At 55.7% G+C, this 15,219-nt stretch overlaps 4 protein-coding genes across 4 annotated transcripts; 2 read left to right on the forward strand and 2 right to left on the reverse strand.

Annotated features, from left to right (window-relative positions):
• The first annotated feature begins 162 nt into the window (after nt 1–162).
• On the forward strand, nt 163–7,222 carry L226DRAFT_611883 (uncharacterized protein). Its single transcript, XM_067686323.1, has 18 exons — nt 163–1,046; nt 1,096–1,172; nt 1,220–4,048; nt 4,110–4,163; nt 4,213–4,341; nt 4,398–4,565; nt 4,700–5,439; nt 5,496–5,564; nt 5,614–5,676; nt 5,739–5,828; nt 5,879–5,983; nt 6,036–6,119; nt 6,168–6,228; nt 6,280–6,317; nt 6,371–6,528; nt 6,586–6,745; nt 6,801–6,849; nt 6,905–7,222. The coding sequence occupies exons 1-18, from the start codon at nt 211–213 to the stop codon at nt 7,069–7,071; spliced, it is 5,877 nt and encodes a 1,958-aa protein (XP_067537106.1). The 5' UTR covers nt 163–210; the 3' UTR covers nt 7,072–7,222.
• Nucleotides 7,223–7,283: 61 nt separating this feature from the next.
• Nucleotides 7,284–10,097, reverse strand: L226DRAFT_460097 (uncharacterized protein; the record flags this gene model as incomplete). The annotated part of the gene is made up of 12 exons (XM_067675569.1): nt 7,284–7,464; nt 7,522–7,627; nt 7,682–7,978; nt 8,040–8,205; nt 8,258–8,467; nt 8,527–8,644; nt 8,697–8,816; nt 8,877–9,196; nt 9,255–9,373; nt 9,438–9,585; nt 9,677–10,004; nt 10,057–10,097. 12 exons carry the CDS (start codon nt 10,095–10,097, stop codon nt 7,284–7,286), a joined length of 2,154 nt encoding a protein of 717 aa, XP_067537107.1.
• Nucleotides 10,098–10,530: 433 nt separating this feature from the next.
• On the reverse strand, nt 10,531–13,157 carry L226DRAFT_505955 (DEAD-domain-containing protein). The gene is made up of 9 exons (XM_067678057.1): nt 12,844–13,157; nt 12,524–12,693; nt 12,394–12,466; nt 12,146–12,337; nt 12,034–12,095; nt 11,803–11,979; nt 11,609–11,751; nt 10,974–11,554; nt 10,531–10,920 (listed from the first exon to the last, which is right to left on the reverse strand). The coding sequence occupies exons 1-9, from the start codon at nt 13,081–13,083 to the stop codon at nt 10,597–10,599; spliced, it is 1,962 nt and encodes a 653-aa protein (XP_067537108.1). The 5' UTR covers nt 13,084–13,157; the 3' UTR covers nt 10,531–10,596.
• A 152-nt stretch (nt 13,158–13,309) lies between these two features.
• Nucleotides 13,310–15,154, forward strand: L226DRAFT_533631 (UAA-domain-containing protein). The gene is made up of 7 exons (XM_067680505.1): nt 13,310–13,671; nt 13,733–13,779; nt 13,841–14,065; nt 14,124–14,188; nt 14,323–14,538; nt 14,591–14,791; nt 14,858–15,154. The coding sequence occupies exons 1-7, from the start codon at nt 13,469–13,471 to the stop codon at nt 15,047–15,049; spliced, it is 1,149 nt and encodes a 382-aa protein (XP_067537109.1). The 5' UTR covers nt 13,310–13,468; the 3' UTR covers nt 15,050–15,154.
• The last annotated feature ends 65 nt before the right edge of the window (nt 15,155–15,219 follow it).

Here is a 15,219-nt window from a genome sequence, read left to right on the forward strand (position 1 = left end):
TCTTCGTGTCGCGTACACATTGTCCAGCTTCTCGTCGTTGTGTGCTGAGTATTACGGCGTCGTTGTGGGCTTCAGTCGGGTTCGATCCTCTTCCGTGCCTGAGCGGTGTCCGCAGGCGAGCGTGACGCTCAATCCATGCGTAATGGGCGCCAAGTGCGCCATCTCTTGACTCCCTACAGCGACTTTGCTCGACATCCACAACCTTTCCCAATGGCGCAATGGGGACAGGGCTACCAATATCCCATGCAGACGGGGTATAACCCCCAGCAATTCCAGCAGATCCCTACCCAGCCTACCGGTTTTCCTGGGCAGCGTCCAGGTTTCCAGCAGCCTCAGCCAACTGGATTCCCTGGTCAGCAGCAGCAGACCGGTTTTCCTGGTCAGCAGGGCTTCCAGCAACAACAGACAGGGTTTCCGGGGCAGCAGCTACAACCGCAGCCGACTGGATTCCCTGGACAGCAGTTGCAGCCTCAGCCGACGGGCTTTCCGGGAGGGGGCTTCCAGCAACGCGCCCCGCCGCCGCCAGTACCACCAGTACCTCCCATTCCTTCTCAGTTTCAACAGCAGCAGCAGCCTCAGAATGTGCAAAACAGCGGATTCCTTGGCGCGCAGCAGCCCAACCGTCTCATGAGCAGCTCTCCTGGCCTGGCACCGCTCATGGCGCAGCCGACGGGATTCCCGGGAGCTGGTGGGATGCGACCGCTGGTCCCCCAAATGACGGGCTTCGTAGACCCCAGGTTGACTATGATGACGAACACATTCCTTCCTGCCAACACCTCCGCACCGTACAACGCCGCTGGTGTTCCCCAGTTCCAACAGCAGCAGAGCGGGTTCAATCTCCAGCAATCCTTCCAGCAGCATAATCAAGCGCAGCGCGGAAATGCTACGCCGCGGGTGCCTTGGGCTCTGTCGAAGGCGGAGAAGAAGAATTACGATCAGATCTTCAGGGCTTGGGACACGCAGGGGACCGGCTTCATCAGTGGCCAGACTGCGCTTGAGGTGTTTGGTCAGAGTGGACTGGATAGGAACGATCTGGCTAAGATATGGTGAGTGCCACGCCGTTCTTGTGTCTATCCATCTCCAATTGTGTTGTAGGGCCCTCGCAGACGTTGATAATCGGGGCAAGCTCAACTTGCCCGAGTTCCATGTCGCAATGGGTCTCATCTACAGAAGTACGTATTCGTTCATACTTAGTATGCATCGTACTTATCGTCTGCAGAACTCAACGGCAACGAGATACCCGACGTCCTTCCTCAGGAGCTGGTGCCACCCTCCCATCGGGACCTCGAGTCTTCGGTCGACGTGTTGAAAGACATCCTGAAGAATGACACACGCGCGCGTTCACCAGCCGGGCCGGATGCTGGTCCAATGTCATATCAGCGTGAGCGTTCTCTATACGCCAATGCCGCCGGCGCGGGTGGACGCAAGGACGCAACTGTCTACAAATTCAAGGACGAGACTCCCGCCGGCGGCTTTTACCAGCCTCGGAGTCGTCACGTCGATCGTGCTGCCATCCGAACGACTAGCGAGAGCGCAAGTCCCGCCGCCGATCTCGACGACATGAAGCGTCAACTTGAGAACACTGCGAAGATGCTCGACCGTGTCTCGGAGGAGAACGCAGCTCGCACCGCGGAGGACGACGCTCTGGAACGCGAGATGTCCGACCTTCGGTACCGTGTTAAGAGGGTACAAGACGATCTCGAGTATGTCTCACGAGGACCCCGGTCGCCTGCGAAGGACGACGAGCGCCGGAAGCTCGAACGCGAGCTCCTAGATCTCATGCACGACAAACTGCCCGACCTCGAGCGGAGAATCAAAGATCGTGAAGAGCGCAAAGAACGCGAGAAACGCGAGTGGGCTCGTGACCGCGATCGACGCAATGAACGGTTTGGCCGCTACGATGACCGGGACGACCGCTACTCTTCCTCGCGCTACGACCGCGACCGCGATTACGACCGGCCAAGGAGCGCATATGATCGGGACGACCGGGGCCGTGAACGCAGTCGTGAACGTGATAGCTATCGCGACCGAGACTATGACCGGGACCGAGACTTTGATCGTGACAGGCCCTACTCGCGCAATAGGGACCGTGATTACGACCGCCCACAGACCCCGCCTGCTGCACGCGAAGCTCCGCCTCCGCCGCCACCGGCGCCAGCCGCCACTGCTGCTCGCCCCCCGCCCCCCGCCCCGTCGGCTCCTAAGAAGGCACTCACTGCTGAGGAACGGCAGCAGCTTGCTCAACAGCGTATCCGGGAGCGCATGGCAGCTCTCGGTATCGTTGCTCCGTCGCCTTCTCCTTCCCAGGTTGACACAAGCGTTGAGGATCGTCTAGCTCAGGAGAAGAAGGAAGCAGAAGAGAAGGCTAAGCAGGCTGAGCTCGAGGCTGAGAACCGAGAACGCCTTCGTCGGGAGCGTCTTGAGAGCGAGAAGGCCCTGAAGGAGGGCAAGTCTCCCACTTCTCCTACGGGACCCTCTGCTCCGGCTCCGCCTGCGCCTGCGGCTCCTGCCCCACCTGCTTCATCTCAGGTGCCCACGCCTAAGCCAACTCCCCCTCCACCTTCCAAGGCGAAGCCGCCCGCGCCTCCTCCGCCTCGCAAGGGTGCTGCGCCGCGCCCTCCCGCCCCGCGGACGCCTTCTGCCGTCACCTCAGCGGCGCCTCCAGCACCTGCCCCACCTGCAGCCCCTGCTGCTCCTGCCACACCGTCCGCACCTACTGTCGACCCGGAAGAGGAGGCTCTCCGTGCTCGAGAGGAGGCTCTTCGAAAGCAACGTGAGCGTCTTGCTCGGCTCAGGCAACTTGAGCAAGAAGAGGAAGAAGCCCGCCTGGCAGAGGAGCAGTATCAGGCCCGCCGGCGCATGCTTGCTGAACAAGCCCAGCAGAGATCTACTCCCGTTGCTTCGCCACCTGCTCCTACCCCAACTGCATCTGTACCTCCACCTGCGCCCCCTGCTCCTGAGCCTGCTGTGCCTGCTGCACCCGAAGCTGCTGCTGCTCCAGTCGCACCTCCCCCGCCTCCACCTCCCCCGGCACCTCCTGTCGCGAGCCCGCCTATGCCTACGCCTTCCGGCGGCTCCACGAATCCATTTAGCCGCTTGATGAAGGAGGGTGCAAATGCCACGCCCTCGCCCGCTGCACATCCTGCCAGTGGCAGCCACAATCCCTTTTTCAAGAGCCAGGCAGCTTCACCACCTGCCGCACCTCCAGTGCCTGTCGTGCCTCCATCAGCGAGCCCCGCTCCGCTTGCTGTCAAGACCTCCTACCACACTGCGTCTGCAGACGATGAGGATGACTGGGACGACATCAAGGAAAAGGACGAGGACGAGAGCAGCGATGACGAGCTTGACTCCTCAAGGGCTAAGCGCAACGAGCTCGCTCAGCAACTTTTCGGCAGCATCCTTCCACCCTCCAGGCCTCAGTCGGCGGCTGCATCGGGTCCAGCCAAGACATCTGAACCATCGAGCCCAGCGCCTCCTCCACCTCCGCCGCCGCCTCCTTCCGCACCTCCAATGGCTACCAACATCACCGCTGCCGGTGGTGTTCCTCCGCCGCCGCCACCACCACCGGCGGGTCCTCCTCCGCCCGCGGCTCCCATGGCCGCGCCTGCGCCTGCTGTAGGCGGGGATCGAAGTGCACTCCTCAACGCCATCCAGGCTGGCAAGAAGCTGAGGAAGGCGCAGACTAATGACCGTAGCGGCGCTCCTATATCTGGCAAAGTCTTGGGAGACACCGCACCTCCCCAGCACATCAGTGCCGCTCCGCCTGCGCCGTCTCCGCCTGCGCCTGCTCCAGCCCCTGTCGCACCGCCTGCACCAGTCGAGCTGTCATCCATGGACTCGACTTCGAGGAACAGCAACCGTGAGTCTGTTGGCTGGTTTGCGGGACTGGCAGCTGAATCAGCGGTGCTCCAACGCTTCCCCTCCGAAACTCTGCCGACGACAGCGGAAGAGGGCGTTGAGGACGTAGATGACGCCGTGGCGCCTGTTCCTCAAATACAAGTTGAGACCTCCGATGATAACGCCCTTGCAGACGTGGACATGAGTGTCGGTGAGTGGACCCTTCTTATGTGCTGTGTGAGCCGATTTTTGATGATGGAATTGCTACTAAGAATACCGCGTCCGCTCGCTTTACGCGTACGAGGCGCAGCGACCAGAGGAACTGAGTAAGTGGAGTTAATGTATACGCTGGACCGCCGCTCATTCCGACCCTAGGTTTCGGCGAGAACTTGATCCTCACTGCCCACCCCTCCAAGTCTGGCGCTGATTGGTGGTATGGCACTGTTGTCCGGGATGGCAAGACCGGTTTCTTCCCCAAGACCTACGTTGAGCAGATCACACCGGGTGAGCACTTCACCCGTCCGAGTCATAACCATACTCTGAACTTCTTTCTCTCCCAGCATTTGCCCATGCGCTCTATGATTACAACGGAAGCAATGCAGACGAGTTGCCGTTTTCAGAAGGAGACCAGTTGACGATTGTCGATAGATCAGACGCGGATTGGTGGAAGGCAGAACAGGGCGGGGTGGTTTTCATCGTCCCTGCTGCTTACCTCGCGCTCGCAGATGGTTAGTCAGTCATTCTGCTCACTTTCCCCCGGTCCATTTGTTTACGTTACCGGCAGGCTGAAGTGTCTCTAATTTTCTTTGCATGTATCTCTCAATCGAATATCGGACAATAACAAAATCTTGCGCCGCAATAGTATTTGTGACAGCGCCCACAGAGTCCGCCAGCGGAAGCTCGAAGCCCACGGATGCAAATAGCCCGAGCGGAGCTCCCACCGCGAATGATACCGAGATCCGACTTGCCATCGACTCCCACGATGCTGAGGAGGATGGTAGCGATTCAGACTACATAACTGCCAGTGAATCCGAGTCAAGCGACTCCGACAACGACGACGAAGAAACTCATTTCCAAGATCGAGAAGCTCGGGCTGCCGAGCGTCAGAGAGTATTGGAAGCAGCTGGGCTCATTATCAAGCAAGAAGCTCAACCACCTCCGCGTCCCGCAAGGAGGGCGAGCAGAAGGCGGCGGCCAGCTCCAGCAGTGCCTGAACGGTCTCCTCGACCACCCTCATCACCACGTAAGGAACTACCGCCTGTTCCGGATACCGATTCACCGAACAACTCATTACGGCTCGATGATGCGTACGAACGTTATGAGGCGTTCCGGCAGAGCCATCTGTCAACGAATAGGTTGTCTATAGCGTCCGTCGAGAGCAGCTCTAGCCCAACATCGGCGTCTTTCGTGTCTATGACACCGACAGTCTCAAATCCCGGAGAGGTGAATCGGACCCAATCACACACTTCGTTCTTGCACTTCTTTGGGAGGAGGACGCCTGCAAACGACGGCGAGCAGCCCTCAGGGCGTCCCACCATCTCTGCTCCGATTTTGCAAAGGGAGCCTTCTCCTTCTCCGGAAGCAGATGCTGCGTTCGGTTCGGTAGGTTAAGCTTGTTGATCTGCGAGATAGTACCCCTTTGATCCCCTGATTTGTAGTCTTGGGCGAGCCTCGTCGACAAGACTGCCTTGGAAGGGATTCCAGCCGGTGAACGTCGCCGCCAGGAGGCAAGTGATGCTCCTATGCACCGCGTCCATATACTAATTGGACTCCCAGGCGATATTCGAGCTCATCGCTACCGAGGCCGCATATGTTCGTGACCTTCAGCTGATTGTCGAGGTACGCAGGAATGACGATTACTATCACTTAACCACCGTATTCACTGTGTATATCACACACAGCACTTCTACGCTAATGTTCTGTCGATTCTGGACGAGAAAGCGAGGACTGTGGTCTTCGCTAATGTGGAAGACATCCTCCTGATGAACACGGTACTTTGTCTTGTTATTCGGCGTGTTCATTGTGCTCACCCGTCTTGCAGACGTTCTTGAGCTCTTTAGAGGAGCGACAGAAGGAATGTCGTCTATATGTCGACAGAATTGGCGACATCCTGGAGGCGAACATGTCTAATCTTAGTGTTTACATGGTGAGTACTTCCTGGCTCTCGCCTGTGGTCACCCTCAACAGTATCACAATAGGACTATTGCGTCAATCAAGCTACAGCGATCAAGATGTTGCAGTCGATGCGCCAGTCAAATTCAGAGCTATCTGGGTGCCTGCAGGTCAGTGCCTACCGCCGCTATAAACACCTTTAGCTGACGATCCGGCAGAGACTCCGGGACGACCCTACTGCGAGGAACCTAGATTTGTCTAGCTACCTATTGGTTCCAAGTGAGTGACGGATGCTTGCAACCATTTGATATTTACTCACAGCTTGTCTAGTGCAACGCATCACCCGCTATCCCCTTCTGTTCAAGCAGGTATAAAACGTGACCTTCCTCTCCACGTGTCTTGTTATAATAAATTTCTGTAGATCATCCATTACACGGAACCCGGGGAAGACCGCAGCCAAGTCGAGCGGGCTCAGCAGGTGGCGGAGAACGTCCTGGAGCATATCAACGAGACTATCCGCACACAGGAGGGCCGAGAACGTCTCAAGGAGATCTCCAAGGACCTCTGGGTAGGACAAGGGTGAGTATTAGTTGTCCGACGGACATGTCTTGGGAGGCTCACGCTTATCTTGCCCAGCCGCCTCGACTTGACTGCGCCAACTCGGTACATGGGACCAAGGAAGCTCCTCAAAGAGGGTATCCTTATGAAGGCCAAAAGTGGACGCAAGCTGCGCGCCTTTTTGTGCAATGATATTCTCGTACTCACTGAAGAGTCCACTAAATCGTTGTACCGTATGGTATGAGAAACGCACTTCCTATCAACACGCATGTCACTGATGGACTTGTCTGCAGCCTTTGTCCCTGGCAGAAGTAGAAGTCCGCGAGGCACCCGGAGCACGGGGTGAGTTACATTACCGCATCGTCTAATTAGACTTCTCACTGAACAATGATACCAGACGACCAGGCATTCCACCTTGCTGTGGCTTACCCTCGTGGAGGTGGTACTGTTGGGCTGCGGGCCAGTTCAGTCAGGGAATGCCAAGTCTGGATGGAGGCAATTTACAATGCGTCCAAACGTTGTCGCGAAGTACAGCGGCGCACGACTAGGAGATCGAGAGGTTGATTATGCGGTGTATATTCCAACGGACCCGAGTTCTTGATTGACCATACCCTCCTTTTGCTGCAGACCATTGATTAGTCTATCATCTCCCTTCCTTACCGATATCTCAGTTACTGTCTAATGCGAGAATTTACTCATATACATCGTGATAGCCGTGCTAATACGACAGGCCGAAAACAAGGTCGAATAACGGGGGTACGAGTATAGGAGCAAGTTCACACAGACAGCACTCTGAAGGGATCCGACCCTCCTCCCTCCAGGCCTGCAAGCACCGCCTGTCGGACAGCACCAAGGTAATCGCCTAACCTGCGTCCGTCTTGACTTGAAAAATCGTCGTACAATCTGTATCGCGAGTCGGCGACGATGTTGACGAGAGATAGAGCGTTCTTGATGTTCCTAGACACGAATATGAGCTACGGTCGCACTGCAAAGCATGCAAAACGAGATACGGACTCGGGTATCCGACTGCGCGAGTTGACCATGATTGAATGCAGGCGGATGATGAGTTCCGGGATGTATATTTGCCGAATCCGAGCAAGGTCACGACGTCTGCGATCGCCTACATTTGGTGTTCAGATGTATGCACGCGGCGTTGTGTATTCAAGCCACTCACCGTTGTTGACCTCAACTTCAGACATGAGCCAGTCGGTGGTCAGTAGTTTGATTGTGTCTTCTCTCGCTTGATCAATCAGTCCCTTGTAGTCGTTCAGCCACGCTGCCCGGGTCTCCTTGTTCATTTGGGGTTGTTCAAGAGCTTGGCACTCCACAACTCGGGCAAACGCCTCCCAAACACCAAAGAACTGGCGATAATGCATATACTCTGTCGCCTGGTCCTCGGGATCTTGTAAGGTACCGAGCTCGGGAGGGAGCATCTCCAGCAAGTTCTTGGCAAGTTGTATCCGGCCACGACCTGCGATCCAGTGGTTAGACGATTGAGCTGACTGAGCTGAGAGATGCTGTAGACTGCATACCAAGGAAGTACCGCAAGATGACGTTAGCTTGCTCGAGTGCGGTATCATACGTTGATTCGAAAAACGTCGTCCACTCAATCGAACGCAAGAGCAGCCATTCTGCGTCTGTGGGAGCCGGTTCCAGTCCAATAATAGAAGGCAGGGGCCCCTTGGCCGGAGGTAGGATCTATGCGCGATGTTAACGACCCTATACACAGGCGGCTCGGGCATAGACGTACTGTGAATGCCTTCTCGATGGTGCGTTCCGCTGTAACAACAGCAACTCGCTCGACATCGAGACCATGGTCCTTGGCTCGGGTGAGGGCAAGCCTGCGCTCATGGGCGTCGCCAGACAGTTCGAGAGAGGTGAGGAATAGAGCATAGCGCTCCACCGCGTTATCGCCCAATGCTCCAGCATACATGGCGATCAGATCCCGCTGACCAGCATTCTGTACGTGCAACATCATGAGCTCTAGAGCTGTGAGTTATAAAACCAAACCGTCCTTACCTCGAGAACTTGTAGATACGCCTCCAAGATAATTTGGGTCGCATATGGAGAGACTGGCATATCGATCATCTGAAGGAATAGACATAGATGGGCAAAGAAGCGCGTCATGGCGGGATATCTGCACAGCAGCTATGAGCACCTCTCCCTCGGGGTCGGATTGTTTTACTTACTCGGGTGCAGAGAGGTATAGACCTTCCTGCAATCCGTTCGCAAATGACTCCAACAACTCATCCGTGCGGTCGAGGATGATGTGCAATTGCGAAACATGGTATGGGTGGTCGGCAGGGGCACTGTTCATCACAAGGAGTGCGTTGTTAGTAGACCGGCACACTTTTGAAGAGCCTACATACCCTTCCGACACCTGGACGTTCGACAACGCGCCCAACGTATCCAGCACATCCTCTTCCCATGACTCCTCATCTCCAGCGTCCGGTGCTTGTCCATCAGCTATCGCAGTTGCCCCATGTTCGAGGGCACCCAAGCCGCCTTCCCAAAAACATTCCCTCTCGATCTTTGAGAGACCTGCGCTCAGTCGCTCTTCACATGCAACGCTGACGAGAGCCCACAGGTGATCCTCCCAAGTGCGACAGTGAGCTTTTAGCACAATGGCTGTTGCCGTGCTGGGCGCCAGAGCAGCATATAAGGCTCTTTCTGGAGGTGGCAAGGCTTGCTGGGAAGTAAAGACGTCAGTACTGAGGAAGTTTCACTAGATGATCCGTGACGCGTACGTTCAACGCGATACCCTCGCAGGTGCTCTTCCACAGTCGTCTGCGCACGTTCCCCCGCCACTGCTGTGAGTCGTCGGCGTCCTCGTCCTCCATCGCGTTCTCGTCCTTCGGCTCGTTCGCTTTGTATCGCAGAACACGATGAGGAATGCAGCTTAGCATGTCATAAGTATCAGTGACACTCACCAATTGCATGCCACTGGAACAGCAGAGCACCACGGATGCTCGCTGCCCGCCATGGCTGCTGCGACTTTCGACACAAATCCACGGCTTCGTCGAGCTGGCCAGCACGAACATGAGCATAGAGCGCCTGCAGGACCGTCTTTTCATACGCCTGTTGAAAATGTCCGTCAGGATATATCTCCAGCGCGTATGACTGCGTACGACAAGACTACTCCTGCGAGAAATATTATTGTTGTACTCACTGCATCGTCAGGGGTCAAACCTGTCCCGTCCTCAGCGTCCCTGCTCGTCGCGTCGGGATCAAGCTCATCCACCAAGCCGACTCCCATACGTCCCGTCCTTTTTCCCTGCAAAACCGCATTTCGCGTAAACCGCCAGTACCCATTCGTCGCACCTGGTGCGGGGGAAAAGGGCGCCGAATCGTGTAACCACTCGCGCACGACAACAAGAGCGGATAACAGAGGAGACGCGTGCATGATGGATTGCGCGAGAGTGGCCGGTGGCGTGTACGGATTCACGGCGAGAAGGTCGCGGGGGTGGGGATATTCAGGTGGGGTTGTCTTGCGCAGGCTGTCATATCATTCACAGGACGTGTCTGTAGTGGAAGTGCGAGGCGGCTTACGACATCAATGCCTGGAGAAGGGCCCATGTGTCGCTCTCCATCTTCAGTGCCTCAAGCTCCTGCACGCTTGCTTCGGCCGTGGCCTCATCGTTCAGCTCTAGTAATCTGCACATCTTAGTTCAATGTGCCATCAAAACTGGGCTCGACGTACTGCTGGTTGCATATCTCACGAAGCCTGGGAGCGAAACCAGTCTCAGGGTCAAGCAGAGCTTCGAGGTTGTCCTTGTTGGCCTGGCATACCGAGAGCACCTCGGCGCATGATGCGTAGAGATTTTCTGTCATCCGAAGCAAGCCGATTCAGATCTCAGAAATTATGGTTGAAAGCCAGAAGACAGACGGCAAAAGCTCCAGAAAGTATGGTGGACTGGGACAAGAGGGGACAAGAGTCTACGCGCAGACGCCGAGGACGCTTGACGCGTCGGTGGCTGAGCGCATGCGCGTACAAGTTCGCGCCAACGTTGATTGCGGACGCGTAGCGTTCCAGGTGCACCAACTCTCACACACAATAATAACAGGGATTATAGGAATAGCTAGCGGATGTTAACCGAACGACTTCAACGGATTCGATTTCTTCTTCCCGCCTCTGCCACCACTACCGCCTCTGCCGCCTCTGCCTCTGCCTCTGCCGCGTCCTCTCCCACGTCCCCGAACACCATTCTTATTGAACGGCACAAACCCAACGTCTCCAGGCGCAGCTGCCGGCTTGTCATCTCCCTGTGCCGCGGTATCTGCGCCAGGTACAGGGGCGATCCGCGGTAAGAGGTACTTGGGTACATGCTTCATGTGCGACTGCACACGCGTCGGGTGGAGCGGTTTGTCGTGTCGCAAATATTCCAAGTCAAGAGGGTTGTCCTCGAAGTGCGCCTACGAACAAGGAAGATCAGCGACTAGGGAATGTGCATGAGCATGAACCGTACCTTCAACTTGTCTGAATTCAAGATCTCCGTCTTGAGCTCTTTGATCCGAGCCTCCTTGATCGCGCTCCGAGTCACTGCACGCAACGCATCCTCCATGCGATACCTGAACGCCTCCACCTGCTTCATGTCGAACTTGTAGTCCTTGATCTGGCTGCCCCGCGCAGCCTGCTCCTTCTCGATCCTCGCGAACACTTCTTCGTCACGCTTCGCACTCTCTACACACCCAACGACCTTGTTCTTGCCCCATTGATCCTCCGGGACAACAAAGGAGAGAGCCATGCCGGTCCGCCCTGCCCGTGCAGTACGCCCGACGCGATGGGTGTAGGATCTTGAAGAGGTCGGGAGATCGAAGTTGATGACGCAGGAGACGTCCACGAAGTCGACGCCGCGTGACACGCCGTACTCAGCATCGGTCCCGCCCTTTCTACGTTTCTGCTTGTTGGGTTTTGACTTCGACGAAGCGTTGGGTGCAGGAGAGCTTGCCCGCTTTTTGCGTTTTAGGGACTTCGAGGTGCTAGCCTCGGCATCTTCGTCCGCTGATTGGGAGCCAGTTGCTTCAGGCTCACGCTGTGACGACATGACTACACGATTCTTCAGTATACTTGATAGACGAGGCGAACAAGCATTGTTCTCACGCTCATCGTCCTCTTCTTCCTCTTCCGCAGCGTCTGGCACGTTTTCCTCATCCTCGGAATCTTGCTCCATACGACCAGAACTCTCGTCCGACGCGATAATGTAGTCGTACACACCCTTGTTGAACTCTTGCACGGTGTGATACCTACGCCTCGTCAGAAAGACGAGACAGCTTGCTCAACGCTGCAATCCTCACCTCGAGTTTAGGGGGAGCTCCGAATTGAGCACGCAGCTCTTGACAGAGAATTGCTCAAGAAAAAGCTTGAGGCGGTAACACCGGTCGACGTCGTTCACGAATAGGATGCACTTGCCCTTGATAAGCTTCAACTTCAAGATGACATACGTCAACAAAAACTTGTCGACTTCAGAGCACCTATGACGCAGTATTAGACAGATGGCAATTTTGCAGGATGCGACGTTATCGAACCTGACTGAGTACTGAGTGAGGTTCGCTGCTTCGTCCTCCTCTTCCTCAAGCTTGAGGATAGCCTGACGAATGTTGAGTGTCTAGTATCTTATCATGACCTGGTGTCACCCACCGGACTCCTCAACGCCAGTCCCTTGAGTGCTTCCACATCCTCCGTCATAGTCGCGCTCATGAGGAAAGACTGAAACACCTTGGGTAGATACCCTGACCCAAATATTTGCCGCACATCCTCATCGTGTCCATACGACAGAATAAGGTCTGCCTCGTCAATCACAAGCGACTCAAGAGCGCTGAGAGAGAGGCTCTGGAGCAGTATTGAGACACGCTATAATAGGATCCAGAAGGCAGTTGACTACTCACCTTGGACTGGAGTAAGGCCAATGCACGAGAGGGCGTAGCGATTACGATGTCGGGATTGTCTGATAGCTGGGTCCTTTTTGGTTGTCAACGTTCCGCATTTCATGTGGAGGCGTCGGAACGACTTACTTACTTCTGCAAATGGGCGGCCGTGCCAGTCGAGACATTGGCAACAGTTACATCGTCTTCGCAGTAGGTGAGCAGGTTGCGCATATGTCCCGCGACTTGTTCGGAGAGCTCGCGGGTGGGAACAAGGATCAGGACACGGGTGGCTTGTCTCCTCTCGTCCTCTGCAGGCAAGTTCTGACGAAGGTGACATGAGCATATCATCCTCTGAACCCCAGCACGAGCTTGTTCACTGAATGCAATCCTGAGCACAACTCTGAAGCTCAGGGCCGAGACACCGGCAACGACAATCCGCTTGACCAAACTGCATGCGGAGAAGGAACTCACCGACTTGGCATTCAGGACCTTTTGTACAACAGGTATGCAGTATGCCGCAGTTTTCCCGCTTCCTGTTCTCGCGCGAGCCAAGATGTCGCGGTTTTCCAATGCCAATGGGATAGCTTTCGTCTGCACGAGCGTAGGTCTCGCGAAGCCCATGTCCGCGAGCGCGCGGAGTATGCGAGCATCGAGAATATGACTGAAGGCATTGAAGGTGGTCTTCAAGTCGACTAGACGTGCGTCCGGCATCGTATAGGGTGCGCCGGGCGAGGCAGGATTAAGCAGGAGGCAGAAAGACCAGCCAAGGCTCTGAACGACAACAGGGACGCGGAGAATGCGAAATTTCCGGAGATGCAAGGCCACGTGCTACCCGGGTGGTTACCCAATCGGTAGCTGACTCAGCAGGGGAAGATCCCACGGTCCCTTGGCTGTTCGATGTCGGGACTCGGAGACGGCGGTGTCCTGGTACGCCGCACGGTCACTTGAGGACCCACGTCGACCACGTCGTGGGCGTTTCCCCCTCTCGAGGCTATATATTACCATCCATCTTTGTCTTGTTCCATGTCTCATTCCCTGGACTCGTCCTCCTCGTATCTTTTCCTCAGTTCCTCCCCGTTCTCTCCCTGACGTCTCCATGGCAAGACAAGCGAAGAATGGCCAGCTGAAAGCAAAACATAGTATCAAGGAGGAGGCTTCCAGCAGTGGTACTGCGAAGGCAGGAGGGAAGAAGCTCGAGAAGATGCAGGAGAATGGGAACGCAAACGTGTCGAAGGCCATTGCGCTATCCTTGGTCGACTACAGTCTCATGTTAAGCCTGGTCTTCGGAGGTTGCTGCTCGTCAGTAGATCTCGGTACTTGCACGCCTAGTAACAATGCCAGATGAGTTCCTGATACGCAGAAATGTCTGGTCGTACGAGCAACTCCTGAAGATGGATGCACATATCGGTACGGAGAGCTTCCTCTTCCCCCACACTAGATCGTAGTACTAGCGACTAACTCCATACAGGGACGACCCTTACTTTCTCGCAGATGCTATTCATAACGTTACAATCACTACCGTCTTTTCTGGTCTTTCCGGCGGGAGGGGGCTTGCCGCGCCTCAAGCCTCGGCATGTGCCCCTTAGTAGTTGGGCCTTGCAAGTAGTTGTCTTAACTTCGGGCTCCCTGATGAACAACTGGGTATTCGCCTTCTCTGTGCCGCTTACAGTGCAGATCGTATTCCGTTCAGCTGGTGCGTATTGTCCTTGATTTGTGATCTGCCCGCACAAGCGACTGACGAACTGATTCAGGTCTTGCGGTATCGATGCTTTTGGGTTATCTGGTCATGAAGAAGCGTTATTCATTGGCACAGATTGTAAGTACGTTGATAAGTCGTCCAGTGCCGCATTCGGACACGGCCTGATGGACCTGCACAAAAACTCGAGGAGGACTGTTTGATCGTTTGTCTTGTGCCAACAGTGCGGTGCTAACTTGCTCGATAATTTACAGGCTGCAGTAGCTTTCGTATCTGCAGGTGTCATTCTTGCGACACTATCTCGACCCTCGTCTCCCAAATCGTCCGAAGTCCCGGTGGACCTGGGAAGATATACAATCGGCGTCGCCATGCTCACCTTATCCTTGTTTCTCACCGGCACCCTAGGCGTCCTTCAGGAACGCACCTACACGAAATACGGCCCTCACTGGAAAGAAGGAGTGTTTTATACGGTAACAGGCTTGATCGGAGGATCCTTGTCCTGAGACTGACGGATGCCCTCAGCACTGCTTATCCCTGCCAATCTTCCTCCTGTTCACGTCCGACCTCAAGCGAGGATTCCGCGGACTCGCAAGCCCCGCATCCATCGCGCCCTTTTCAAAAGAGGCGCTCGGGGGGTTCACGCCTTACATCCCATACGCCGTCCTCGTCGCGAACATGTTCACGCAGCTAGCCTGCGTGTCCGGCGTGAACCAGCTCAGTTCCGTACGTCCGCTCCCTCCCATCGCATTGGAGTCGCGTTCCGCGATCATCTTACAACACATTTCACAGCACGTATCGTCCGTATCCACGAACCTCGTTCTAACGGCCCGCAAAGCAATCAGCCTGTGCTTCAGCGTGTGGTGGTTCGGGAACGAATGGAACGCACAGCTCGGCATCGGGGCAGGCATGGTCTTCATTGGCTCGCTGTTCTACACTGCTGCGACCTCGCGCAGAAGCACCAGGAAGGCGAAAGCAGAGTGAAACACGAGCTGCTAAGCATGTAGAGTGATATATTGGGTCCAACACACTTCAGGTTATATAGAATACATAAGTTATGTCAGTCCATATACACGAGTTCTTGCGCATCTTTCGGACCCACACTGTTTCCCAAATTACCGGTGCGTTGCTGGGTCACCTTGCACAATTGCAAG

The sequence above is a fragment of the Lentinus tigrinus genome, assembly GCF_003813185.1.
Source record: "Lentinus tigrinus ALCF2SS1-7 unplaced genomic scaffold L226scaffold_8, whole genome shotgun sequence".
In the NCBI taxonomy this organism is placed as follows: Eukaryota; Fungi; Basidiomycota; class Agaricomycetes; order Polyporales; family Polyporaceae; genus Lentinus; species Lentinus tigrinus.